General features: G+C 36.1%; 1 protein-coding gene across 6 annotated transcripts in view; it reads left to right on the forward strand.

The window, feature by feature from the left end:
- Positions 1–10,044, forward strand: part of Wnk3 (WNK lysine deficient protein kinase 3) — a 149,132-nt gene that overhangs the window by 82,094 nt on the left and 56,994 nt on the right. For all 6 annotated transcript variants that reach the window (XM_031369026.1, XM_031369025.1, XM_031369023.1 and 3 more), the window contains 3 exons: positions 352–646; positions 3,388–3,479; positions 3,715–3,864. In XM_031369026.1, the coding sequence (XP_031224886.1) occupies positions 352–646; positions 3,388–3,479; positions 3,715–3,864 (537 nt within the window). The remainder of the gene's footprint in view (positions 1–351; positions 647–3,387; positions 3,480–3,714; positions 3,865–10,044) is intronic.

Genomic DNA, 10,044 nt, shown 5'->3' on the forward strand with positions numbered 1-10,044 from the left:
TCTGTAGACCAGGCTGGCCTCAAACTCAGAAATCCACCTGCCTCTGCCTCCCAAGTGCTGGGATTATGGGATTAAAAGCATGTGCCACCACTGTCCGGTGCTGTTACTGGTTTTTAAAACAGACTTTGTAACTGGCATTTACAAGATCCTCTTGCCTCATACCCTGAAGTGTTATTCTTACATTAGTTAAAGATTCTCATATGTGTGCATGTCCAATTTAAAAAGCATATAGAGAGCAACTATTAATTATCAGTTATTTACTAGAATTTTGGATTTGGGGTACAAAATATGATTTAAATAAAGAAAGCTAAAAATTTCAAGAAAAATTTATTTATTATATTCTCTTTGTAGGTCAAGTCTGGATTCTTCCATGAAAGTGATTCCAAAGCTGTTGCTAAGTCCATTAGGGACCGTGTGACACTGATTAAAAAGATAAGGGAAAAGAAGCCTGCTGGATGCTTGGAGGAACGCAGGGATTCCCAGTGCAAGTATGTGAGGAATGTATTTCCTCAGCAGCAGACTGCAACTTTACAACCTGCTCCTAGCCCACACACTGCAGCTGAGTGTGAAGAAACAGAAGTTGATCAACATGTTCGACAGCAGCTTCTACAGGGCAAACCACAGCAGCAGTCCTCTTCTGTTAGGGGTAAGACAGCTATAAAGACAAAGAAATGTAGTTTCTTTAATAGCATTTTTGTACTTTTCAGAGTATTCTACTGTTTATTATTCTATTAAGCCTTTAAAGACATTTGAAATAGACCAGATAGTTTCCTTATATTAAAATCAAGAAAGTTGGGCTAGGAATTTGTTTCAGTTGAGAGTACTGTCTAGTATGCTGGAAGCCCTGGGCTTGATCCTTCACAGCATATAAACTGGGCAAGGTAGTGCTTAATCCATAATTCTAGCATTTGGAAAATGGAGGCAGGAGGATTGGAAGTTCATGTTCATACTCAGCTTGTTTAAGGCCAGTCTGGAGCACATGAAACTCATCCCAATTCATTAAGTGAATTTCCCAATATTCTAGCTGCAGAAATATTATACTATAGCAACTACTACAGTTCAGAGAAATGTTATTAATAATATTTACAATAGTCTAGAATAAATCCATGAAGAAAATTTAGTACTAAAGATACAATTTGTTTCTTAAGAAGGAGTTTTCTAGATATTAAGAGCCTTAGTATTTTAGACTGGAATGAAAACTTAAGTCCTCTAGGGTTTTGTTTCATTTTGCTTTTGGTTTTGTTTTTTGTTTTTTGTATAATTCATTTGTCTTTTTAAAGAACACAGAGTAATACCATAGGCCTTTAATCTCAGCACTCTGAATTCAGAGGCAGGCAGATCTCTGTGACTTAGAGGCCAGTTTGGTCTTCATAGTGAATCCCAGGTCAGCCCGGACTACATAGGGAGACTGTATCAAAACAATAACAGCAAAAGCAAATAATTAATTAAATAAAATATAAATAAGTAAAAAGTAAAAACACAGTATTTGCATCATTATAGGCAGCTGTTCTACAAAGGGAGTACATTTTCCTACATACTTTGTAGGAGTTATGAACCATGAGACGTTTATTTAAATCTTAACAACAAGTGTATATTAGTTAGGATATACATGAAATGACTGGCAAATAGATTTAGTTGATTTTTCTTCCTCATTCTTTTTGTTTTTTTTTCTTTGTTTGTTTGTTCTGGAGGTGATCTTGCTATATAGTCCAGGCTGGGCTCTCAAACTCATGATCCTCTTGCCTATGCCTTCTAAGAGCTGGGATTATGGCTATATGTCACTGTGCCTAGCTGCAGCTTTTTCCCTACTTCCTTCTTCCCCTTTCCTTGCCTTCTCTTTCCCCTCCTATTCTCCTTTCCTACTTCCTTACTTCTTGTTTCCTACCCTACTCCCCACTTGCAGTGATTAGAGAAGAGTCCAAGGCCTTGTACATTATAGGACAAGTAATCTACCACAAAACTATATCTTCAGTTCCTAGTATTATGTTTATATGATTTTATTGTTGTTGTTTTTCAAGATAGGGCCTCAACTATGTGGTTTGGGGTGTCCTATAACTTGTTCTGTAGACCAGGCTGGCTTTGAATTTACAGAGATCGTCCTGCCTCTGCCTGGCAAGTGCTGGGATTACCAACGTGTGCCATTATGCCTGGGTTTTATGATTATTTTAAATTTGCTTTATTCCTTCTTAGATACTTTTTTTTAAAGATTTATTTTATGTGTACGAATACACTGTAGCTGTACAGATGGCTGTGAACCATCATGTGTGTGGCTTGCTCTGGCCCTGCTCACTCTGCTCCGGTGTAATTTTACTGCAGCTGTCTTCAGATGCACCAGAAGAGGGTTTCCGATCTCATTACGGGTGGTTGTGAGCCACCATATGGTTGCTGGGATCCGAACTCAGGACCTTTGGAAGAGCCGTCAGTGCTCTTACCTGCTGAGCCATCTCGCCAGTCCCATTAAATTTGCTTTATTAAGAAAAATTTAAGACTTTGGAAGGTGGACAGGGTAACATCTGCCTATAATCTCAGCACACTGAAGGCTGAAGTAGGAGGATCAAGAATTTGATGTCAGGCTGGGGAGATGACTCAGAAATTGCCTTGCACTGGACATGAATTCCATATCTAGAATACACCTTAAAAAAACAAAGCAAAACAAAACAGGTTTGATGGTATACACTTGTAATCCCAGTGCTGGAGAAGTGGAGACAAGCAGGTCTCTAATGTTTGATGGCTAGCTTATTTGGTGAGCTTCAGGCCAGTAGAGAATCTTGCCCCCCCCCCCAAAAAAAAGTAGGTGGTACCTAAGCACCGATAACCAGTGTTGTATACCTGTGCACACACATGTGAGCATATTATCTCTCTCCTTTCCTTCAACCTTCTCTTCTACCTCTTCTTCTCTCTTATTGTTTGAGTGTACTCTCATAAAACAGAAGAAACAAAACCAAGAACATTTTAGGGATGGAAACATACTCAATAACAGAATGTGAATTCATCGTGTTCGAGGCTGTGTTTGATTCTTAGCATTCAAAGAAAAAGAAACTGTTGCTTACATCCCAATGTTAACAATTTGTTGATCCATGAAGAGTTTTATGTGTTGGGTACTTGTTTGATTTTGAGCCAGGCCTTGCTTTATAGCCTACACTGTCCTTGAACTCATATATACCCCAGGCTGGCCTCTGACTTGTGATCTTTTAGCTTTTATCTCCCCAATGCTGATATTAGTTCTTTTGAAAACTATTAATTATTAAGTATGTATATTTTATTTGAAATTCTATGATTGTCATAGTAGAAAAAAATTAAAGGAACATTTTATTGTTATTTATATCATTTGAATATTGTGCTTCATGGTTTCCCTTCTACATTTTTTGCTTGTTTCCCTTGTTAAAGGTGACACTTCATCTGAGCCAGCAGCTGGACCAGTTCTACATTCAGATACTTCAAGTCATCCTTATTCTTCAAACCAGACAACTAGTTCTCAGGTACTTTCTAGTATCCTACAAGCTGACATAAGTGTTCCAGAGCAAATACATTCTTCTCACCAATTAGTAGGACATTGCTAGCAAATTTCAGGGGTGAGAGAATTGCTACTATATTTTAATATATAATTATATATGTTGTATATATTGTATATGAACTGATATTTTATATATGAATATATATGTATGTATTATATTGTAAATTGGAGGATTTATCTGTTTTTTTTCTATTTACCAGTTGCAGGAGCAGCCAAAGCTGACTCAGTCCCCACTTTTGCCTGTGGTTCAAGGTCAGTCCTCTGTTATGCCCATATATGGGGCTGGATTTGGAGTTGTTTCACAGTCCCAAATCTCTCCCTTAACTATCCAGAAGGTCTCACAGACAAAGGTAAGACATATTTCTTATTTATTTGTTTGTTTGTTGTTTTCAAAGACAATATTTCTCTGTGTCTCTTCCTGACCTGAGATTTGCTCTATAATCCAGGCTGATCTCTAACTTAGAGATTGGCCTGCTTTTGCTGCCTGAGTGCTGGGATAAAAGGTGTGTACCACCACTGCCTAGCAAGTTAGACACATTTTTAAAAGTATTTTTAACTTTAGGTTTAAATTTTAGTTTAATTTTATTTGTATGAGTGTTTTGCCTGTATGTATATCCATTTACCACATGCATTCCTGGTACCTGTAGACCAGAAGAAGGTGGCAGATCTCCTGGATCTAGACTTAAAGTTGGTTGTGAGCTGCTATGTGGGTGCTAGGAATTGACCCAGGTCTTCTGGAAGAGTAGCTAGTGCCCTAAACCATATCCAGCCTCTATAAGGCCCATATTTTAGAGGCTGTTTATTAATTTAAACATATTTCCTATTTTCTATGTTTTTCTGATAAGTAACAATTCCCTTTCATCAGTTAATCTTGGATTAGGTAAAGGCCACTGAAGGTTCAAAGTTATTCATGCTTCCTCATACCTAGTACATTTCTCCTGAGGATCTATCTAATATTGGTTTTTTTAATGAATGTAAATTTTAATTATAAAATGAGAGTATGAACAGAGCATTTAAAATCTCAATCATTTGGCAACTCATCATATCATTGCAAGAAACAGATCCAATCTTAAGAAAACATTATTTTATGAAAAACTTAAGTCAGACAGTTTGTTCATTATGAGAGTTAAGTCATGTTTAAAAAAGAATCTGGCTATAAAGCCAGCTTCTATCTCGACAGAACTGTATAAAACAACATGACATCCTGAAGCTTGTGCAAGTAGACTTTAGAGATACTACATCTATAATTGGAGACTAGAGAAATTAGTGCAGCCAAAGGGTTAGTTGGGACTCTTGTCTCTTTTTCTTGGTAAACCAGTCTTTCCCTTGTATTAAATTTTTCCAGCTTCATTAGATTATGGAGGAATATCTGTTGCAGTTAATTAAAAATACTATTTCATAGACTTCTCTAATTTTTACCACATTCACCTAAATTCTTGGATTGTTTTTAGATTTTTTTTTATTGGAGAAATTTTGACTTTGCAATGCACAAAACCAGTATTATTCATTTATGACAATGAGTAAACCATCTTTGTGTGAATTCATGTATCCATGCTGTATTCAGGTTGCTTGTGTCATGGACTCTGGACATAGTTGTATTTTTGTCTGGCATTATCTATTTCTTTGTTCCACTCTCCACTCCATATGCTTTCCCTTTCTGGGAGTAAGATGCTCTGAGCTTTCAGATATTCTTTAGTGAACATGTGGTACATTTATTTCTTTTAAGAAATTAGCTTTAGTTTATCAATAGACTTTTAATGACTACTACCTTCTGAGAAAATAAAGTAAGATAAGATCTTATTCTTATCCTCAAAGAGCTCATAATCTTGTAAAAGAAAGCAGATGTACACTTGAAAAATGACAGAAACATTTAAAATATGCTGGGGGTAAGCTTGGTCTATAGATACAATTAAGTGTTCGGGCAGTATTTATAAATGATATGCAAAAGTGTACATTTGCAATTGAGCTCACATTCATTTCATTCTAAGCCTATCCTATATGCTTAACATACTATATGCTTAAGTGTAGTATGTGTTTAGAATGTATTTGTATTTTTTAAAAAGTTTTGAAAAGTTTTGTTTGCATATTTAAAATGAATATTCAAGCTGAATATGGTAGCACAAGCAGGTCTAAAGTCATGGGTTAGGCTGAAGTTTGTCTATCTTGTTCTAAGTACCAGCTGTAGTTCCTGGTGCTAATGTAAGGAAAATTAAAATTGTAAATGCATATACCAGGCTCATTTTATTGGGACTGTTCCAAACAGACTCAAGAAATGCTATATGGTAACATGTTCACTAAGTAATCTAAAAGGTACTAGGTACGAGCATTAGGTATGCATTCTACCAAACTCCTGGCACAACGAGTAAATGCTAGTTGAATGAATGAAAGAGTTAGAACAGTCCTAGCAATATGTTGTTTGCAACTTCTCAACTATTGCAATTACACATAAATAATTTAATCCTGCTGAAGGCTTCTGAGCAGCCCCATGTGATAAAACCCCAGGAACAAATTGCTTTCTTAGCACAACTAACCTACACAATCCAGGCTTCAACACAGTCTTTTTATTCACTGCAAACCTTGAGCATCTACTTTATATTATATAACCATTGGGTTCACCACATATTCCAAGCAGACTTCTTATCCAATCATATGTGAGCCTATGGGGGCCATTCTCATTCAAACCACCATGTATATTCCTAAACATATAAATAGAACCTGTTCAGTCCATATGATATTATATGTATGTATATGTTTTCAATGCTGACCGTTAGTATTAGGAATGCTTGTCTTGAGTGAGGATAATTTCTCCCATTCTCTGCATTCTGTGGTTGCCTGTGGTTCTTTGTCTAGGATTGAAGCCTCATGAACTTTTTCCCTGTCCACTTTGGCATGTATGTTTGTTGTTGTCCTTGTTCAGCTCATGTTTAGGAAGTCATGTTGGTGAGACTTTATGACATTAATAGGAGATACAATCTCACAACAAACTCTGTAATCCTCTTGCTGATACAGTCTTTCTGTACCTCTTCCACTGTGACCCCTGAATCTAGGTATTCATGGTGATTGGGCTCCATAACTCTGTGTTTTGATAAGTCGTTGGCTTGGCTTCAGTACCAATCATGATTTTCCTCTGGTTGAGTAAGCCTTAAGTCCAATTAGAGAGCTGTTGCTTATCACCAAATATGCATGTCACTATATATTACATGCCTTGCTGATTCTTGTAGTTCAAAGATGTTAGCATAGCCAGAAAGAACTTTTGGTTGCTTTCCTCCTTTGGAAATCTGCATGGTGCTTTCTAGTAATATAACAGCTAGTCCTCAGGAAGGAGGATTTTAAATCAGTTCCAACTCAGAGACTTCTGAGCTCTGTGTCTGAGGTGCCAGGTGTCTTTATCAATAGAGATTTACCTTCCACCTGTGGAGGCATCTAAGGGCAACAGCAGTAGCCTATAATACTTTAGGAGTCTCTTGGAATACCCTTACCAACAACTCAAAAGAGGGTTTTTCATGTGGTCTTGGGTTTGTTTGTTTTTTTATTAGATAGTTTGTGTCTCTTGCAGGAGAGCATTGTCAGTCTGGATGAGAAAATTTCATTTAAACTATATAGTGTATGTATATGTGGACTTAAGGTTATTATAGGTATTTTTAGGTAAATAATTGATAGTATAATTCCAAATGACATTTTCCAGACATCCTTACTCTTATTTACCTTCCTCCCTCCTTCCCATATTTATCTTCGTCCTGTTCACTAATGAAAGGCTCCCACGCTTTTCCCATTTCCCTTTTTTATATCCCCTTAGTCCCTTCTCTTATTGCTCCTAATCCTGCCCCTCACACACAGTGCTCTCTTTTTACTTTCCTAGTTTCTGCAGTTACCCCAGGTTATATTTCATCTAAGGATTTGGAGCTGGGAACCTCAGATGAGAAGAGTACATGTAATTAATATTTGTCTTTCTGGGTCTGAGTTACCTTACTTTTTTCTAGTTCTGTCCATTTACATGCCAACTTATGATTTCATGTTTCTATACAGCTGAATAGTGTTCCATAGTGTACATGCAACATTTTCATTATCTCTTCATCAAGTAAAGAACATCTAGTCTGTTTCTATTTTCTAGTTATCCTGATTAGAGCATCAATGAACATGGCTGAGAAAGTGCCTATGGAGTAGCAATAGTGAGTCCTTTGAGCATATGCCAAGGAGTGGAAGAGCTGGATCATATAATAGATTTATTCTTAGCTTTTTGAGAATTCTCTACATTGACTTCTAGAGTGGTTGAACAAGTGTACAATCCTACCAACAGTGATTAAGTGTACCCTTGTCCCCACATCCTTTCCAACATTTGTTGTTGGTTGTTTTATTGACCTTTGTCATTCTAACTGGAATTAAGATGAAACCTCAAAGTTGTTTTCTTTTTGCATTTTTCTAATTGCTAGGGTCCATAAGCAATTTTACAAGATATTTCTTAAATGCCATTTTTATTTCTTTTGAGGATTCTCTTTTCTTTGAATGGGTCAGTTTTGCTTCTTAGTGTGGTATTGGGGACTGAACACAGGGCCTCACATATGGTGAATGAGTAGTCTACCACTGAGCTACCTCCCCAATTTCCCAACACTATTCTAGAAGCCTTACGTGTATTTCCCTCATATTAGTCCTAGGAGTCCTATTATTCTTATTTTACAAGTAATGAAGATAATAATCAGAAAGGCTAAGTAATGCCCCTTGTACTATAAAAGATAGCCTGTACTTAAACCCAGATTATCTGGCTTCAGAGACTGCAAACACAATTATAATACTGCACAGCTCATTTGTTAGATAATCATCATCCCTGGCCAGAACTAGAGTAATGTTAATAAGTTAACTTATGAAATTGATTTAATTAGAAGAAAGGAGAAAGAATTTATTTTTTCTTCTTGTTTATTTGTTTTTTGTTTTGCTTGTTTGCTCTGCTTTAGATGTCTCTGAAAATCTGAATTAATTATTGAGTTAATAGAATGCTGTGAGGTCCATTGTTAAAAGATGTGTTGTGCGACTTTCTAGTTATTTTCTAGTGATGATATATTACTGTTTCAAAGAGCTATCACCTCAGGTATTGTATGTTTTATAAAATTCCCTTTTTATTAAGGACAAAAGTAATAATGAATTACAGTATGTGCACACTTATTCCAAACAAGAATAGGCAAAGTTGCCGGGCAGTGATGGCGCACGTCTTTAATGCTAGCACTTGGGAGGCAGAGGCAGGTGGATTTCTGAGTTCAAGGCCAGCCTGGTCTACAGAGTGAGTTCCAGGACAGCTAGGGCTACACAGAGAAACCCTGTCTCAAAAAACTGAAAAAAAAGAAGGCAAAGCTGTATCTTTGTAGTAGTAGTTTCTTTACACAGGAGGATACAGTGTTCTAGGATTGAGTTATTTGAAATCAATGGGTCCATAAGGCATTTTGAATCAGAATATCTCTCTGTAGGCAGATTTCATGTGTTTTGTATTTCCCTTCCATAATTAAGATATTCCCTGGCAACTTGTTTGAAAATCTTCACAGATCAGAAGAGGTGAAAATTTTTGTATTACTAACCTTATATCTACCACTTAAATTGTATCATTAATTTTTGTTATATAATTCTATATTACAAGCCTACTTTAATAATCATGTAGAGCTTGAAGGCTGTAGCTTTTCTACTTTATACAGAACATTCCTTCATTGTTTTATTGCCATCTTACTTCTGGATGCATTTCAAAGGTCAAGTAATTTAACTGTAGCATAAGTATCCTTAAGTAGCAATCAGTATTTTTTGTTTAAATTTACATATAATAAAAGGCACACATCATAATTCAGTAAATTTTGACAAATACTAAGCAGCCAAAGCCTGTATGCAACCAAAGCTATTATTGTCAGGATGGATATATTTCACACATTGATAAAGTTCCTGTAAAAATCTAGACAGTGGCTTAGGATTTGTATGGTATATAATCTTTGCTCCAACTTATTTAGTTGTGCTATTTTATACATGAAAGGAATGATAGATAAATTGTAAATATACTGGTATCACTGTGTTCCAATAAAGCTTAGTTTGCAAAAATAGATGGCTCACTAGATTTATCCCATAGGTCACAGCTTACCTATGAATATAGAATCCATATTCTGCATCAATTGCTTCAGAAAGTTCTCTCATGCCTCTTTTTAGTAACTCTTCTACACTCTACATCAATGTCAACCACCCGTTATTTTTTTTCTTAACTATAGGTGTGTGTAGTCTGTTTGAGTCTGTGTTGAATAATACAATATATACTTGGTAAGGCTTCTCTCACTGAACATATTTTTGAGATTGACCCATTTTGTGTATAGAAGTAGCTCACTGTTTTACTACAGACTAGTTATTCTTATGAATATAATGAATGTGTTAAACTATTGATATTTTTAGCACTTGAATGTTTTCCGAAGTTTTTGGCTAGTATGAATAAAAACTGGTCTGAACATTCTTTTTTTTCTCTCTCTCTCTCTCTCTCTCTCTTTTTGTTTTTTCGAGATGGGGTTTCTCTG

This window comes from Mastomys coucha, chromosome X (genome assembly GCF_008632895.1).
Source record: "Mastomys coucha isolate ucsf_1 chromosome X, UCSF_Mcou_1, whole genome shotgun sequence".
In the NCBI taxonomy this organism is placed as follows: domain Eukaryota; kingdom Metazoa; phylum Chordata; class Mammalia; order Rodentia; family Muridae; genus Mastomys; species Mastomys coucha.